This window comes from Biomphalaria glabrata, chromosome 9 (genome assembly GCF_947242115.1).
Source record: "Biomphalaria glabrata chromosome 9, xgBioGlab47.1, whole genome shotgun sequence".
Taxonomy (NCBI): domain Eukaryota; kingdom Metazoa; phylum Mollusca; class Gastropoda; family Planorbidae; genus Biomphalaria; species Biomphalaria glabrata.
Window position 1 is genome coordinate 4,085,483 of NC_074719.1, and position 19,682 is coordinate 4,105,164.

At 34.3% G+C, this 19,682-nt stretch overlaps 1 protein-coding gene and 1 long non-coding RNA gene across 7 annotated transcripts; both read right to left on the minus strand.

Moving 5' to 3' along the window:
* Positions 1-1,579: 1,579 nt before the first annotated feature.
* Positions 1,580-5,547, minus strand: LOC129928076 (uncharacterized). Of its 2 annotated transcripts, XR_008779681.1 has the most exons (4): positions 5,002-5,547; positions 3,128-3,351; positions 2,550-2,651; positions 1,580-1,720 (listed from the first exon to the last, which is right to left on the minus strand). It is a non-coding gene; the product is annotated as an uncharacterized LOC129928076 (long non-coding RNA). The 2 variants fall into 2 exon arrangements; XR_008779680.1 differs by lacking the exon at positions 5,002-5,547 and having other exon boundaries at positions 3,128-4,140.
* Positions 5,548-10,922: 5,375 nt separating this feature from the next.
* Positions 10,923-17,832, minus strand: LOC106052068 (zinc finger protein 234-like). 5 transcript variants are annotated; one of them, XM_056040399.1, is made up of 4 exons: positions 17,409-17,832; positions 15,976-16,260; positions 15,266-15,361; positions 10,923-13,300 (listed from the first exon to the last, which is right to left on the minus strand). In XM_056040399.1, the coding sequence occupies exons 1-4, from the start codon at positions 17,418-17,420 to the stop codon at positions 11,996-11,998; spliced, it is 1,698 nt and encodes a 565-aa protein (XP_055896374.1). In that variant the 5' UTR covers positions 17,421-17,832; the 3' UTR covers positions 10,923-11,995. The 5 variants fall into 5 exon arrangements, with proteins under 5 accessions (XP_055896374.1, XP_055896373.1, XP_055896376.1 ...); XM_056040398.1 differs by having other exon boundaries at positions 17,325-17,448; XM_056040401.1 differs by having other exon boundaries at positions 17,305-17,429.
* Positions 17,833-19,682: the final 1,850 nt, after the last annotated feature.

Sequence of the window (19,682 nt, forward strand, 5' to 3'; positions counted from 1 at the left end):
CTCGTTTTGGTCAAGCCAGTTTAAGAAGCCTTCCATCCGATCTACTGTGGATATATACTCCATCTTCCAAGGCGCTATGAGAGTACTGACGAAACAATTCCGAATAGTGTTGATGGCCAAAACCCATCCTTGTTTTACCCTGCTCTTGATAGATAATACCGGTACCTAAAAGTCTTAGAGGAAGAACTGTCAAACTTTACAGTTCCTATCATGTGAAGCTGACAGTAGTTTCATTAGCTTATTTGGACAGACAATTTTCACTAGTAAAAACCACTTCTGCTTAGTGTGAGCATATTGCTAAATGAAGTTCATATTTCTATTACTTTCTACTCAAGTCACCCAAGAGAAATTTTATTTTAAAGCGAAAACTTTTTATAATGCATTTTTCGTTGTTTTTGTTTGTTTTTTTTTACTAAAGGAGCATACTACTTCCAAAAACCTGATTTGATTGTCACTAACTTTCAAATTGAAAGGGATCTACTAAAAGTGAGATTTTTTTTTTACTTTCTCCAATAACATTGTGTTATCAATACATGTGTTATCAATACATGTATCACTTTAAATTACTTGCAATTGTGAAATAATAGGTAAAAAATCTCCTTAATTACATGTTATATTTAATCCTATGCATAAATTTATTAACATTAAAAAAAAAATCATTAAAACAGGCCTAATTGTAGAGAAAAAATTATTTCTTGTGATTGCATTGATATCAGCTTTAAAGATGCTGTCCATTGTTGTAACATAAAGTAGTCTTACATTTTTTATTAGCAAATATATATATTTATAACATGTCTAAACTAGTTTGAATTTCTTTTCTTTTTTTCTCAGCTGCTCATGAATTTTGAGATTTTACAGCTAATAGAGGAACAAATTTTATCTGCTTCCACTTAGACAAACATTTGTAATGAGTAGAAGATCTTTGTCATTTAGAGTATCATGTGTCATTGACTTATGAAAACAAAATGCAACAGCAAATTATCAGTCCACACTTCAAGATGAGGAAAAGAACAGAATAAGCTACATTCATGGATGCATTATTTTTACAAAAATGTATAGTCAACCCAGTCATCACTCCATTTTTTTTATGAAGCCAGTTACAGTTACCATGAAGGGATGAAATTTCAGATAATATTCTGTTTGTTTTATGAAATGAGAATAGGCCTACATCAGAAATTGAAATGGTCATCTTCAGTATTTAATGTTTCATCTAAAAATGATAAATATTTTAATACATATTTGATGTACAAACAAATGAAAACCATTCAAACACTTTTTTTTTGTGAAGTATTAACTTATTATTATAGACTTTTTACAGGAATGTATCTTAAGCTTGACTGAAAGAGAAAGTTCCTATAATTTAAATAATAAAATTAAATAGTCAGAACATGTAACTAAAAATTGAATAATGCTAACATTTAATGACAAGTGAATATTGTAATGATGTGCTTTCTATTTTAATAATAATAATAACAATAATATTAGTAAGAACAATATTATCTTCACTTTCTTAATATTATAAACACAATATTTCCTGAAAAGATTTTTTTAAATTATAGAAATAATGCTCAAGTCTTCAGAAATGGTAGTTTTCAGAATCATCAAATCAAGGACAACATAGTATTCATGAACTTCCAGCTATCAGCAAGCTACTAGCAGGTATTATGGAGCACATTCTCCTTCAACTCAGAGGATCACAGGCACTGGACAAATTCTAGTACTGTTGATGGAATAGAAACAACATACATTAAATTCATAACAAGTCACCAATTCAATCTCAGTTTCATATAGTACCAAACTTCCATATGTTCAAGTCCTTTATGGATAAAATCATTTTAAATCAATTCTGAAAACATCTAACAAAACACTTCCTTAAAGAGTATATTAGGAGTATAGTAAAGTATATTAAAATATATTATGAAACAAAAATATTACACAAAAAAAGGAATAGTATAATAACAATATTTAATCTTTGACATTATATTCAGTAATATTATGAAAATTTAATGAATCATTTAAATGCACTTGAAAGTGAAGGGAACAGATTTTTGAAAAATTCAGGAAATTTTCTGCACAATCATGCTGAGGTAACCCAAATAAAGAGAGTCATTGAATATTGTACTGAGTGTTTGAAACATAATTTTTTACTGCATACATTAAAATATGAACATATCTTTGCAAATTTAAAGGGAGAATTTGAAGACTGCTTTTATTCTTTTTGCACTAAGATAAAAGTATTAAATTTTAAGCTGCCCTACTTACTGGAAGGAGGCCTGGTGGTTTAGCGGTAAAGCGCTTGGCTTCTGAACCGGGGACGGGGTTCAAATCCTGGTGAAGACTGGAATTTTAAATTTGAGTCTGAGTCCACTCAGCTCTAATGGTTTCCTGACATTAGTTGGGGAAAGTAAAGGCAATTGGTCATTGTGCTGGCCATATGAAAACCCTCGTTAACTGTAGGCAACAGAATGGTCAGAAACAGATGACCTTTACATCATCTGCCCTATCGATCACAAGGTCTGAAAGGGAAACTTTACTTTTTTTTTACTTACTCGTAGGAAGAGTTTCTGGCATAACAAGTGAGTTTTGTGGCATTCATTCTATTGATAAACTCTTAGGAATAAGAAAGCATCATTTCTTCTTGAAATATACATCTGCGGAAAAGAAAAGAACAATTGCTTTTAATGTGAGCAATAATAAAATTCTAATTAAATTTTAAAAATCTCCAAAATAATTATTGTGACTTAGTTCAAAGAATTATGTAAAGACTTTCTTTAAGCATTTTCTCAACTCATCTGACATCCTTTTCCACCAAGATAACTGGTTAATCTGTACTTCTAATTGAGAATTGTTGCATAATATATTTAATTCTTATGCAAGAAAGTATAATTTGAAGAAACACCTTAGATAACAAAAGGGTGGTATTGGCCTGCATGAGCCAATTATCACTTTAAAAATACCCTGCACAGGCTGGAGGGAATATAATATTTTTTATTTACAACATAACAACAATATTATGTAAATATTCACCTAGAAAATTAGCTTTAAATAAAATAGCACATGGATTTTTAAAATTAAAATAGACTTACATAACGTTTAAAAATAAATTATTAATTACTTAAAAACTTACTGTTAAATGTATTTATACAGCTTCTGGCACTTTGTGCAAACTCCTTTGAAAACAATAAGAACATATTGTGGCCGTATCTGGGTAAATACTTGAATCCACACATTGAATGGTAGCAATTAGAGCCCTTTGGGTACCATTCAACATCCTTTGTTTTCTTCTTTGGTAGTTAAGAGAAAAGTTAAGATCTAGGTCTACAGTGAATAAATAGCACAATTTGGTACCTACTGGAATGTGTGAGAATAATGAAAAAAGAAAATAGAACCAATTAGAATGTCTAGTTAGACTAGTTCAATCTAGTACAGTTGTTTATATCTAGGCAAGATATGAGTTGTGATCAAAAGAGCTAGATCCAGTACATGAGTAGGGCCTATGTTAATGGGCAATGGCTGTAGACAGAGTATTGCTCATGAGAAACATTAAATCTGTAGTGTATTAGCATTGTATAAGAATAGATCTAGATACAGATTCTAATTCTAGATCTTATAACTATTATAAGTATAAAGAGTCTAGGGCTATTATAATATTATTTTATATAAAATATAGATATAAACTAGATATAGATCTAGATTAGAGTCGTTAGTAAAGATAAAGTAGATCTTCAAATAGTTTAAAGAACGATCTGTGACACTGTGAGCCAAGCACTTCCCTACTTCCATTCATGATTCACATATGAAGAAGCTAGATCTATGATATGGCTAAGAGTAAGACGAAGTTTAAGTTAACAAGTCAGGAAGTCAGATTAATGATTAATCATCATGTTGATCATGCCATGATCATCTAGACTTAACATTTATCCTAGATCTAGTCTAGAGTCGACTAGAGCTAAATTCTATATAATAGGGGGCCTATATAGATTCTATATCTTGATTCTCTGGGTTTATCTGACACACAAACGAAAAAGATGATGAATCTAGCAACTCGACGTTCATAATATTTTTAGTCATAATTTTGTTAATAGTACTATAGGAATAGCCAGATTTTTATAAAAACAAATAATTATTTTACTAACTTAACTATTTACATAAATAGTGTTCTATTACATATATATATATATATATATATATATATATATATAGTAGTGTGTTGTGTGTACGGTCGTATTTGTAGATAAAGTTTATAGCCATAGTTCACTAAATCTGGGTGAAAGTCTACATGTTTATGTGTACAATCACTTTCTAATGAAGTAGAGCTTAATGATTCTAAAATTTTATTGGGAGAAGAAATATTCGAAACAATATCAGATCTTTTCATAGCTTTTAGAAGAATTTGATGTTATTTGGAATTCTAGTTAGTTAAAAAAAAAAAACAACTAAAAACTTGAAGGCCGAAATTTTTATGCAGATTTTTCAGTTAGTCATACATACATCATTGATTTTATTTTTTTTTTATGGTTGATTTTCCATTACTATAGATAAAAATGCACATTATCTTGAAATTAAAATCAAATTGAATAAAAAAATATTTGTAGATCTAAACAAAAGTTGGTAAAGATGTAAGATTGTAGGCTTATTGACTGACAATATATTGTTATTTTATTTAGAATGACTCATTCACAGACTTAGCTTAGGCCTATATCACCCACTATATACAAAGTTAATAAATGACACTCTCAAAAATGTATTGACTCTTTCAGTAAATCGCTTATCACATTTAAAATATACATTGTAAAAATAATAATAATAATTATCAATGTGAGGGAAAAAAAAAGAAAAACAAATACTCCAAACTGGCAGCACCAATTAGCAGACAATCAATGTCGTAAACAAGAATACACGAAATACAGGCTTGGCTAATTAGTCTATATTGGCTAAGAAAACCAGTTACAAGCTTTATAGTCATAGATCTAAGTCACAAATTGATTTGTGCACACTTACCTCTGTAACATCGTATATGATAATTAAGTTTCCATTTATGATCTGCTGTAAAAGTGGTGATAAAAATCTTCGGGTATGGTTTCTTTATATAGTTAAAAAATTCTACCGGAAGTCAATTTACCTTGCAACCAAGGACGCCTCGGTGAATGGAACTTATTCTTAGTTACCTTAGTGTTGGCAGTCCATGTAATATATAGTCTATGTCCAAACTAATGAATACAAGTACGCTTAATATAAGCCTTGTTTTTTTTTTTTAAGTTTTTTTTAAAACTATTTTTGTTAGAGATTACGTTTCTCTCTAGTGTCTTCCCTTGCTCTTGCATATGTTAGGTATTTTTATGCTATCGTTTTAAAAGGGAAGTATTGTTAAACGTTTTAAGATTAAAGACTGTGTAAAGATTAAGGATTGTCTAAAGATTAAGAATTGGGCAGATTCTCACAAAGGGACGCAAAACAGCTGTGGGTTACATCTGTGACCTGCAGGAGTGCTTCAGTACATGCAAAGCCATTTGGTCGATCTGCTGAGGGTCGATTTAATATCTACTTTCTTCCGTGTCTCTAAGTATTGTTTTCGACGGCCTTTGTAAGATGATTCAAATATAAAATACATATCACACAGCACTGGCAGATCCGGGGGGGGGGTGGTAGGGGCGATCGCCCCACCCCAGTCGGCCGACCCCCCCCCCCCCCCAAGGAGGTGGGGCGGACGAATTTTAGTATATGATTTACACAATTTGTATACGAACTTATTACTTATGTTAGTAATATATACTAATTATTTATATTTCAACCTATTTTAAGATTATTTCGTCCCCCCCCACTCTAGTATGGTGGCCGATATGGTGGGGTCGGGAGGAGGCGATGTCATCAATCCGCTGTACGCACGTTTATGCATAGGGTTAGGGTTTACTGGGCTTAGCGTTAGGGTTTTGAAAAAAAATCGCCCCTCCCCCCACACTCCAAAGTTCTGGATCCGCTAGTGTCACACAGTCACCACACCCAAATATGCAAACCTCTTAACCCTTAAAATGCTGAGCTGTTTTACAATGAGTGCATAAACAATGGAGGCTAAACTACCACACGCGCCTTAAGGGTTAAGCCGACATTTTTTTTTTCAAAAGATTAATTTCAGAATAGCTCTACAAGGAGCTCACATTTTTAAACCATTGTATATCGTTATATTTATAACTACCGGTATGCTATCTCGTTGATGTTTCGTTTTTCTTGTAGGATATAGAGCTATTATTATTCCATTTTACGTATCTGTGCAATAATTTGTACAGCACATTTGTCTGGTTGCCAACTCCTTACGCCCATTAAGTGGCTACATTATTCAAGGCCAATAATAGAATATGCATTCTCCGTTTGGGACCCCTAAACTCAAGATAACATTAAGAAACTGGAACAGACACAAAATAGAGCACTGAGATTCATAACAAACGAATATTCACCCTTAACCAGAGTAACACATTTAGTAAAATCACTAAATTTAGAAAGCCTTCAGGACAGAAGACTCAAAAGTAAAGTAGCAATTATACATAAAACACTGAACCATAATCTTCAAATACAGAAACAAAATTTAATAAAAATACTCTGAAAGACACAAAGATAAAGGCACATTCCTCGTCCCATATGCTAGGACAAATTTGTACAAATACTCCTTCTTCCCTAGTGCTATTAGAGCATGGAATGGGTTGCCTGAGCTAGCCAGGAAAACCAGTGACTTGGCAGAATTTAAGTCATTGGTTAATATGCTTGACTAAATGCATGACGCGTAGGACTTAATCATCTTCTTTTTTGAAGTAACGTCTGTATTATATAAGATAAGAAGATAATTGTACAGCACATTTGTCTGTTCTTCCTTACGCCCATAAAGTGGCTACTTTGTTCAAGGATAGGCTTAGGCTGTTCTGGTAAATGCAACTCTGGACGGAATAAAAACAATGATTTTTTTTTTCTCCACTTGTTTAACAGCTGTGATGGTTGAGACACTCAGGGGTTTGATAACAACATGCTAAATGGGAAATTGAAGAAAGTGCAACCGATACACCGAATAGAGGGCGCTTTAGAAAAAAAAAAACAACTCATACGTCTGCTTGCATTTATTGACCTAAATAAAAACATCTGGCGGTACTTGGGATACCGAATAAGATATCTGGAGAGCTCACATAACAAAATCCGAATGACCCATTGCAAGATTGCAGCTACACAACTGGTTGGGAGGAAGATGCAATATCAAGGCATGCTTTTTATGTTGCTTTATGAAAAACAAATTGAATTCCCCCTTTTGTTCAAGGTCTTTAAAAGCTTAAAACAAAACTGTAAGAAGACCGTTAATCCCCCCCCCCCCAAACATATTCATACCTATATGAGACTCCTGACTTTTCGCTTATTATGTACTTTTTAAAGATGTTTTGCTTACTTTTCTTTCCACTTGTCAGTCATAGCAGCTAAGCCGTTTAGTAGGCCTATATTCTCCGGACTATTCTAATGATAGTCCCGGGTTCAAACCTTCCTTAGCCACTGCCACCCAGCAGGAAGTTTGGGCTAGGAACGTTCGAAAAACTTACATCTCAAGTCATCTCCCTTGTCAAATGAACTAGTAGCAACAAAAGGGAAAAAAAACAACTAAATCAACGCAGAATTCATGAACATTATTTCACTAAAAATACGAAACTAATATATCTTCGATTCCAGACATTGTCAAGGACGCTGTAGTAGAGTATCACTTTTTGTCAACTAAATAAAAAATAATAATTTGTGTATCAAGCGAAAGATTTTTGAAATTTAGGTTTCACGGTAATAAAAAGCGAACAAAATGTATTGTATACCTTTTAAATTGCAAATCCAATCAGCACTTCCCATATTCTCTGCACCGGATACACCAAATAGCTAGCTACGTATATTAATCCTCCATATATGAAAATTCATAATAATTGCCTCGTTTCCAATAAATTTTTTTTTTGGTCTTATTTGCTCTTGTAGTGTTTGAGTACTGTGTTAGGTCGGTTAGTGGCGTATCATCCATGGCGCATAGAGGTTGAATTAGCCAGGGCCCACGACCATTAGGGTCCCCAAAGCCTGCGACGTAACAAATGGCAAGTGGGTGGGTTTCCTTTGCGTTTGGGCCCATGGGTCGTTACCAGTTGAGGCCCACATGAGCCGATATAAAACTATTTGCATTTGATTTTTCTTGAATACAGGCCCACGGGTAAGCTACATTGCTACGCTACTGGGTACATTAACACATTAAACGGAAAAAATCTTGGAAGACAACAGGCACCCGCTCCATTATAAATACATCAAGTCGTCGCGAAGTGGACGACTTCTGTCAATCAAGACTAGAAGCGAGCGGTACAAAAACTCGTTCGTACCTTATTCGGTCAGACTATATCAACGCCACTCGTTGATCAGGAAACATGAAAAGGATCAAGATGCCTGTGTTTAGTCGCTGAATGAACTCTTTATGTTGTGTCTGTTCTATTTATGTGAATGTTTCTGTTGTGTTGTCTTTATATGAGAAAAAGAGTCCTTGTAATCACAACAAATTTCCATAAGGTTCAATAAAGCAGTTGTAGTCTTAATAAATAACTATGTAGGCCTACGCCTATTACCGACAATCTAGATATATAATTTTTTCTTTAAAGAGAGCTATAAAAGATTTAATACAGCCCTATCGTAGGAGGAAGATAGAGATGATCTTTTACTTTTTAATAGTATGTTAATGTTTCGATAGTATTAATTCTCATTTTGTTCTTTCGAAACATTTTCCCTTCCCTATATCCCTGCATTTCTCTCAATGTTTTAAATCAGTGATACCCAAACTACGGCCCGCGGGCCACACCCGGCCCGCGACGTGGCTTTATCCGGCCCGCCTAAACATCGGCACAAAGTGAAGAAATTTTTTAAAAAGGTTGAAAAGTATATTTGTTATTACGTTAGAACACGACGTTTGTTTTTTTCGATGACAAGTGTTGACAGTTATTTGAGATTCTTGGATAATTCCGCTATTCCTATTCCCACTGAAGATTGTTCCGACAGATCTGCAAATGTAGCTGATTTCCTTACAAAGCCAGACATCCTTGCTTGAGAAATTTAGAGCGATGCAGAGTAGACAAACGTTTCACTAATAAAACAGATGAAACTGATCTTACACAATTGCCATACGTGTGTACAAAGCCCAAATAGTTCTACGGGTTTCTAATAAAACCATTTAAAATGGTTTCTCTATTTTTTTTTTTTTGTATCTATTCGATGATGTGGCCCGCGACAGGAGTGTCGGAAATTAAACTGGCCCGCCGGCCGAAAATTGTTGGGCACCACTGTTGTAAATGTTTAAGAGTTGGCAAGTCATCCTTCACCTACTGGCCCGAATCACAAAGTCCACAGTAGCACTTGCAAAACTCAAAAAACAAAATGGAAAGACAGAGGCATAGCCCTCGACAACAAAATCAGACTGATGCGCTCCATGGTCATTGCCACATTCTTAAATGCTTGCGAGTCTTGGACGCTGACTGCAGTGCTAGATGCTGCAAAAGGATCCTAGGTATCAACTTCAAAGACCGCATCACAAACGAAGAGATTTGAGACAGTGTTATTACAGCGATTGGATTCCACGACGACCTGCTAACTATTGTAAAAAACTAAAATTCTCAGGCCATATTATAAGGCCTTCCGGGCTCGCAAAAAACTTCCTTCAGGGAACAGTACCAGTAAAAAGAATGGCTGACAGAGAAAACGATGGGAAGACAACATAAAAAATGAACGGGCTTGCCATTGAAAGAGGTTCTATCCAAGGCAAAAATAAAAAACAGAGGAATGGAGAAAGATTGTCGACAAATCTTGTGTGGTGCCCCAACGTTGTAAGGGATAGGTGAAGAGTTGGCCAGTCAATAGAAGATTATGTATCATTCTTAGGTTGCCAACTCTTAAACATTTAAAACATTGAGAGAAATGCAGGAATATAGGGAAGGGAAAGCGTGGGAGGTCTGGTCGAGAGGTCAAGTACGCTTGAACTTAGCTTGGCTCGAGGTTCGACACCCGACTCGAGCAGAGTAGTGTTTACTGAGCGCCTAAAGGCAGCACGGAAAACTAACTCCTAGATACCCCACTGGTCCACAAATAAGATTGGACCAAAAGCATGAAAATAGCGCTATATAAAAGCTATAATAATAATGTGATAGGAATAACTTTTTTTATGAATGGCACATTCAAATACCGGTAATGTGTCTGTATAGGTGTGGTTAGAATAGACCACCCCCAATTTTTTTTTTTAAAGGCAAACCTCTATTCCCGTATTCCAAATAGCGTAGCAGGTTTGTGATCTCAACTGGCTATTCGCGGCCCATAATTTACCCACCCTTGGTGTAGAACAGCGGTTCTCAACCTTTTATGCTCGGCGACCCCTTTTTACAATCCCCCACTCTGCCGCGACCCCTCTCCCCGCACACACACATACAGCAATAGATGAGTAGTCAATAACAATCCATATTTTGGATCGTCTCATGCGACCCCTGGCAAATCGTCGATCGACCCCCAAGGGGGTCGCGACCCACAGGTTGAGAACCCCTGGTGTAGAATCTAACACATTTAGTTAGTAAAAAATTTTTTAAAAAAAAATCACTTTTAGAGCTTGCGTTCTATGGAGCAGATGTTTAGGTCATCTGTTTCTATGGCCAAGGGTTAACAAGCTGGGTGTCAGGTGACCAGCACGATGACCAACCGCTTTTACCCCCCCCCCCCCCCAACTATTGTCAGGTACCCATTAGAGTGTAACGTATCTAACCTGAAGCCAATTCCGTTATGGCTACACATTTTTTTTTTACCCAAATGTTAAATTGCTAGATTTGGCTGCTTATAGCTTATAACAACGGCAGGCCTACATTATAAAATATAAAACACCATTTAACATAACACACATATCTGATATACCATTACACTAATTTTATTGAAATACAAAACTTTTCTAAAGTTTTTATGGCACGAGCCTATTAAACAGATGTTCCAAAAAAACAAAAAAAAAAAAGAGCACTATTAGGCCTACAATCAAATAATTTAAAATACAAAATGAAATACAAACTTAGATAAGATGTATAGGCTATATATATAGGACAGAATTTTAAAGTACTGAATATATTTCTTTTTAAATTGTAAAGAGATTAATATTTTTTATTTTATGAAAAAGTTGTGTTTATTTTTGCACAATTACATGAATAAACAATTAGTTGATGAATATAAGCACAAGGTCAACCAACAAGCCAACTTTGACTACCTAAAGAAACAGTGCATAAATAAAAATTTTCATTGTTAGCTAATGAACTTTTGGTCATTTAATTGCTACATTTCTTTGATTTTTTTCTGTCAGAAACATAGGTGCCCAGTACATAAAAAAAACACCATTTGTTAATGACTTAGTGCTTAGAATGGGCCTTCTCAGCATCTTTACAGTCATCGGGAAACCCTGCCTGCGCTGACTAGGACATGTTCACCGGATGGAGGACAATCGTATCCCAAAAATCATTCATGCAGGCACTTCTGTCTGGCTCAAGAAAACTGGACCCCCCCCCCCCCCTCCATTACGTAGATGTGATAAAACGGGATTTAAAATCAGTGAACATCGATACTAGCCATTGGGAAGACATAGCACTAGACCGCACTAGTTGGAGACACCGACAGTAACCAAGAGAGCTATGGACAGCGAGAAAACAATTAACTTTTTTTTTAGAAGTATTAATTAAGCTGGGTTTTTTTGTTTTTTAAATAAGAAAGATTAAAAAATTGTTTCAGACATGTGACATTCAGTTTTTTAACTAGTATTAACCAAAAGATTGATTCAACCATAAGTTTGGAAAAAAATATTTTTGCATTGCAATGTTTCTTTTACCAGTATAAATCAGTTAGTGTTTTTTTTAAATATGAAGATATTGAAAATTCTTGAAGACTTATATGACATTAAATTAAGAGTTTTCACTAGTATGACTAACTTGGTGAGCCATTACATTGACAAATGGGTCTTTTTGCCAGAATGAACAAGTTGATGAGATCTTAAATGTGCAGCCTGTGTGAATCTTTTTTTACAAATTTGACATTGATGTGGTTTTTCACCAGTATGAATCAAAAGGTGAGATTTGTAATTTGAAGAATGATGAAATTCTCTTGGACATAATTGACATTTAAAAGCTTTTTCACTAGTATGAACAGCTTGGTGAACTTTTAATTGTGAAGATAGAGCAAATTCTTTGAAACATATTTGACATTTAAATGGCTTTCCAGTAGTATGAACCACTAGGTGATATTTTAAGCGTGATGAGTGAGAAAATCCTTTTAGACATATTTGACATTTAAAAGGTTTATCGCTAGTGTGAACAAATTGATGAGATCGTAAATGTGATGCTTGAGTGAATGCTTTTTGACATATTTGACATTTATGTGGTTTTTTCCCAGTATGAATCAAAAGGTGCGCTTTGTAATCTGCAGAACGAGAAAATTCTCTTGGACATGTTTGACATTTAAATGGCTTTTCAGTAGTATGGACCACTTGGTGACTTCTCAGACCAGAAGGATAAGAAAATTCTTTGAGACATATTTGACATTTAAATGGTTTATCACCAGTATGAGCCACTAGATGATTTTTTAATTGTGAAGGTTGGGTGAATACTTTATGACAAATGTGACATTTATGTGGCTGTTCACCATGAGTCGCTAGATGAGCTTTGAAATCTGAAGATCGAGAAAATCCTCTTGGGCATAATTGACATTTAAATGGTTTTTCATTAGAATGAACCACTTGGTGATATTTTAAGCGTGAAGAGTTAGAAAATCCTTTTAGACATATTTGACATTTAAATGGTTTATCACCAGTATGAACCACTTGATGAGATCTTAAATGTGAAGCTTGAGTGAATCCTTTTTGACATATTTGACATTTATGAGGTCTTTCACCTGTATGAACAACTTGGTGAGCTTTCAAATAAGAAGGTTTAGTAAATTCTTTATGACAAATTTGACATTTAAATTTTTTTTTTTCCGTTTTAATCCGCCGTTGTTTTTTTAACTGAGTAGGATCAGAAAATACCTTAAGACAGATTTGACATTGAAATGATTTTGGACCAGTATAAATCAGCTGGTGTAGATGATTAGGTTCAGAAAATCCTATGAGGCATTTTCTTTCAATTTCATCACATATCTGTTTACCTAAATTAATTTCTTTAGAATAGTCTTCAACCATTCCATCTTGTATATTATCAGTGAGTACATTTATTTCTGAAGTCATTTCCTTTTCTTCATTAATGACCTCCACCTGTTTTAAAATAAAAAATGTTTAATAAAACTTTTGCTATAATATAATATTAAGATTTTCAGAGTAAACAGTAAAACATTTCTTTCATTACAAATGATAATTTTTTAAATAAAATTAGCCTCACCATTGAAAGTATTGTATGTAATAATAATAATAATACCGGTAATAATAATTTTATTTATAAAGTGCTGTTAACAAACAAAATGTAGGCTCAAGGAGCTGTAATAACATTACAAACACAAACACGAGAGCTAAAATGACAAACTAATCTAAAAAAGTTAGGTAGGTCTTATTTTAAATGAAATAGAAAAAGAAACTCAGGAATTTTTAGCTCTGGAATAAGATCAACATTATTTTTTTTAAACAGTCATTTGATGATTTTGCAAAACCTTTACAGATTTAATAAAATGAATCTTTGCCATTTTAGTTATCAAAAATACAATTACTTTTAAATGTACAAAATAAGACGTAAATATATCTGCCATTATCTTACAGAAATGGTTATACATGATTAAATGTTGTCATTAAATATTTGTCACTAATACTGTCATCACTGATTTTGCTAAAGTTTATGACCATCCAATTAGAAAGAATTTTTGACTGATAAGCAAACAAAAATAATTAGCTATAACAAATTCTAACATTGTTTTAATAGAAGCATATTGTTTATCTAGCATCACTACAAGTAAATAAGCCTCGTTATGTAAACTAAAAGAAAACAAAACAATATACAACTACCATTTAAACTTCAAAGGTTACTAAAGAACTAGATTGGATGAGGATTAGTTTTTAATGAAGAATTATGTCATTTTAGGGCTAAGTTATAATAAAAATATTTGGTTTCAGAATATTGCAAATTTTAAAGTAATTTTATTTTATACATGAATAGTACAAAACATTTCCTCTAAATGTAATTTTTTTTATTTCTGGTATTCTTATCTTATCTTATAGATTACAGATGTTACTTCCAAAAAAAACAACAAGATAATTACTTCCTATGCGTTTCATGTGTTAATCTAGTCATGCATGTTAATCTCTGTTATGTCATTGGTTTTCAGGGTTTTGGGTATGCTGCAGAGTTCCAACAAGGCATTGTATTGATCATCTCTAGTTCTGATCGTCTTCCTCATCATGTTTTTTTTTTTTTTGTTTTTTACTGCAGCCTCAGCTTTTTATTATTAAATGTACTACACTATTTTGTAAGCAATGTTCACTTCATGTAATGTGAACTTGTGTTTGAGTGCTCAAGTCAAAGAGTGTTAAGAGAGAAAGAGAAAAAAAGTCAAATCAGTTAAAAGTGAATGGAAGTATAGCCAAGTTGAAGCACAGTTATTTAAGTTGAGGTCATTAGAATTAATTGATATTTAGCATCAACAGAGAATTGACACTTGGAAATATTTTTCTGTTAGATAATCATTTTTATTGAATATTTATTAGCTAGAACGTTGCCTATATTATATTTTTGTCAATAAACAAGTTATATGTCCACGAATCTGCATCCTGACTCATCATTTATATCTTCATATACATAGCATCATTAAATATATTCTGATGCCATCAGTTACATATGGTAGTCAGAATTGAAGTACTGGTACAAATACATATAATAACGTATGGTTACAGTGTTGACATAATGAATGGAGAGATCTGACAAATAAGTTGTAGAACTGCTAAAAAAAAAAAAGCATGTATGAAAGATACATTGTATTCTAATTACCGTTATTTAAAAAAAAAAAAAAAGTTTCTTCTACATTTGGATAATAAAAACTGGCCAGTTCTTCTACTTGCATATCAATATAAACATTTTTGTACTAAACATGCAGATAGCATACTTAAATGTCTGCTACTCTCTTTTTTAAAACAACAATATTTACCCGACTTACTGACACTTCTGAACTTTAGGTCTTACAAGGGGATTTGAAAATTTGGCATAATGTTAGGTATAGGAGAAAGACTGGTGTTTACCTTCACTGACACAGCTAGTTGTCCTGAAGGCAAGGACTGTAGTCTATTGCTATCTGTGACATTAGTCATTTCTATCTCTTTCTTTATAGTATTTTCCTGTAAAACATTAACAAATGTACTAATAGCAGAGGAAATAACACAATTTATCATCAAAAATATACAAGTTATCTGCAAAGAATGAAATCTAGCATTTAATAGAATACACATTCTATACAATTTCTAGGCAAAGAAAGAAATAAAGTAGCATTTCCTAATTTTCTAGAAAATTCCAGAAAATTTATAGTATAGATCGAAACTTTGCACTTTACCGCTAATGTATGCATAAACATATATGTACATGTAAAGTTATTTTCTAAAAATATAAATATTTTTTTTTATTTCTAACAAAAAAAAGTTGTTCGTGTTTTTTTTTTTAATAATATTTTTAATAGATTAGATCTATCCAACTGGTGATCCAGTAAGTCCTAAAAGTGATAAAAACTAATGTACTTTATTTGAAATGGTAAAAATATTGTCCTGTAGTCAATTTCAACTTCTGGAAAAAGTTTTTTTTCTTTTTTTTTTTGTTTCATGTATGATGCTGTTTAGAAGTGTTTGATGCTATTTAGAAGTGTTTGATCTATTTAGAAGTGTTTGGTGCTATTTACAAGTGTTTCATGCTATTTAGAAGTGTTTGGTGTCATATAATATTTTAGTGAAGATTTCATTACCTCATGCCCAGGGTTTACAGTAGAAGATTTTTCATAGTAATAGTTTTCTGTTTCTTGTGTATTCAAGTCTGATTCATCATCTATCTTCTCAATTTTTATCATTGACACTTTGAAGCCTTGTTCTTCACATGGTTGTGTCAACAAATCTGTTTCTTCTATTTCCTTCTTCACATGTTTTAAGGCATGGTTCAGCTCAAGAGTTGAATCTCGCTCTGTTTCAGTCATAATGGGAGGTTCTGAGGTTGGGTTGACAGGCCTAGATTTCCACCAATTTATCAAATATTTCTGTTGTAAGTTTTTAAAATAAAAAAAGTAAAGTTTGATATTAAAATGAAAAACTATGATTTAAATTTTACACAAATTTAGATAAAGTTGACAAAAATGGCATATTTGTAAAATTTGGAAATTTTAATAATACATTTAGCTTTTAAAAATTTCTAAACAAAATGTACAAAGAGTAAATGTGTTATGCCATTGCATACTATAAAACTAAATATATAGTAGAATATATGTGTTTGAAAATGTTTTTTTCTGGACATTTTAACTCTACAAAAACAAGTTAAGAAAAACAATAACTTGCCGTTTACTTTAACATTTCTAGCCACTACAGACCTTTATAGATCTTCTTGTATTAATCACAGGCTACTTTTGTTTAAAAGTTCTAGATTAAGATTTAGAATTCAAAGAATAATCTAGATTAATCATTAGATCTACCAGGTTATAAAATAAGTATTAAGTGATTCACATTCACATTGTTTAAATTAATGTTAAAGACTTTATATTTCATATTGTGGGCAGTGACAGTGTGGGCCTAGAAATTTTCTTTGCACCCAGTGATACAACACAACAGCAGGCATACTCATAGATCTACAAATCATACACTACTCACTACTGTAATGACTGTACTCTGACTGACAGACTCTCAGACTCAGACTCTGTTACACTCTGTATTTATTTCAAGTCCAAGTGTTACAGTGTACACTACAGTTATTGTTGTCAATATTGACTAAACTTAGACTTAGTCAGACTTAGAGTACTAGTTAGACTACTTTATTACTTTATAAACTTTATTATATTTATTATTTATACTAGATCTAGTAGAGTCAGAGACGGACTAGAGAAGTAGAGTCTAGTAGTCTGATTTAAGTAGAGGACTAGAGTAGCTCTAGATTATCTAATTTAACTATTTAATTTATAGAACTAGATTCTAGATCTATAAATATTATAATATTAATATTATAATATAATAATAATAATATATATATATATAAATATACATCTATGATCTAGGCTAGGTCTAAATTTTTTATTGTTAGATCTAGAATCTACCGAATATTCATTAGATGTACCGGTAGATTAAATCTAGAAGATCTATTATACAGTATACTACAGTATAGACTAGTAATTAGTATGTATAGGAGTAGGGCTTTTACTAGATATAACATAGAGTCTAGATCTCTAGATCTAGCCAAAAATGTTTGATGATACGATGATTGGGACTCTGGTTTTGGAGACAATAAGTTGGCAGCTGTTCTATCAGTACGGTATGCTAGCGAACTGCTTTCGTACGTTTTGTTGAGTTTTATAACGGAGCTTCTCTATGCCGATGATTGCGCCCTGCTAGCTCACAATGAACATGACCTCCAGAACGCGGTAAACGAATTTGCATACGCTGCCGCCGCTTTCGGTCTATCTATAAACCTCGGGAAAACAGAAGTCATGTTCCAGAAGTCACCCAATGAAACATACTCAGCCACAAGGATCACAGTAAATGGACAGCCCCTTAACGTGGTAGACCACTTCACATATCTAGGTAGCATAGTGTCAAACGACGCCTCACTTTCAAGGGAAGTTGATAACCGCCTGGCCAGGGCTAGTAGCGCTTTTGGACGCCTTCAGGGGAGAGTATGGAAGAACAAATCGCTCCGCCTGCCTACAAAAATCAACCCTTCTATATGGCTCTGAGACATGGACACTATATAAAAAACAACTAAGACTTCTTGAGCGCTTTCACCAAAGATGCTTGCGCTCCATCATGCACATACGGTGGCAGGACCGCACTACAAACAGCGATGTCCTTGCGAACGCCGGTATGGACAGTATAGGACTTCTTATGGTCCGACAACTACGCTGGGCATTTCACGTATCCCGTATGGGAGACGAACGTATGCCAAAGGCAGTCTTTTTTTGTGAGCTAAAAGGTGGTCGACGTAACAGAGGCGCCCCACGGAAACGCTTCAAAGACCAGCTTAGGCGTCAACTTTCCTTGGCTGACATAGAAGAGAGCACCTGGTTGCATGCGGCCTCAGAACGAGACAGCTGGAGGTCACTCACGAAGGCCGCGGGATACACATTTGAGATCAAAAGAAAATCTGCTGCCGAGGACAAACGCAGACGGCGAAAAGAAAATCTAAATCGACCACCTACGGACAATGGTTATGCTTGCCCTGGATGTGGTAAAATATGCAGGTCACAGCTGGGACTGCGCAGCCACGGGAAATACTGCATACCTCACTGATCTTCGGACTTGAAGACTAGCCTTATTATTATTATTAATTTATTAGTAGTTAAAAGTTAGGCAATCCATCACTGAGTAGGCTACCAGCACTTTTTTTTTTTTTTTTTTGCAAATAAAAAGCACTGCTTACACTACAAGTCTGCAAAACCGTTTGATCGTCTGAAGACCTGTTTGGACGCCAAACAGTAAAAAAAAAAAAAAAACCTGTGAGAACACAGTTCTGTTTGAGAGAGACCCGAGTCAATGCCTGTGTAAAGCATTGCTGTTTCCAATGCCTTTGGCCCCCCGACGCATGCTTGGCTGCACATGGCCGAAGGCCGAGGACACCGGGAGCCTCCGCCATTTTCCTTCGTTATACCAAGCTAACCGTGGGGGACTCGCCATTTATGTAACAATCCCTTGAGGAACAGCGCATGGATGTGTGACAGGTGTGTGGGGACTTTTTTACAACCCCGCCCGTGCAAGAGGATGACTCTCGTCTACCCGTGGGCATCCCCACGGGAGTTATGTTTCGCCATTCATTTAGCCTAGCTACCCCCTCAAGTAGCCGTTTCCACCCGGGTGCCACGATGAGGCAGAACAGCGTACCCGGGAGTCTGCAAAACCTGATTAGAAAATGGTTGCTGATATCAGCCAATGAAACCTCCCTCATGACGACGGGGAAAAGCTTCGGGCAGGGTATGAACCCTGGACCATCAAGACAATAGAACGACAGTCAATATTACACTTTGCGGATACCACACGACCAGGGAGACATCCGTTGAAAATGAAAAATCTATTTTACACATAATCTTGATGAGCCAACAAAATAAGACACCTCTAGATCTAAATTAATTATCTAGATCTGTTGTCTAGATTAAATATAAAGGCACAACACTCGAAATAACATCGGCCCCTCCAGACAAAGGCCTATAAATGCTGTTTTTTATTGTCCCTCTCACCTTTCCTATCCTTTAGTCTGTTGAACCGTAGGGGCACCACACAAGATCTGTCTACCGTCTTTCTCCATTCCTCTATGTCCGTAGCCTCGGATTGAATTTCATTCAATGACAATACCTGTCTATTCTTTAATGTCTTCCCGTCTCTATCCATTTTAATAACACACATCATAGGGGTACCACTGACCTCCTCGTCGCTGCTATACAACAATGCAATGACAAAAAACACCCGTCTGCAGATCGAAAACAAA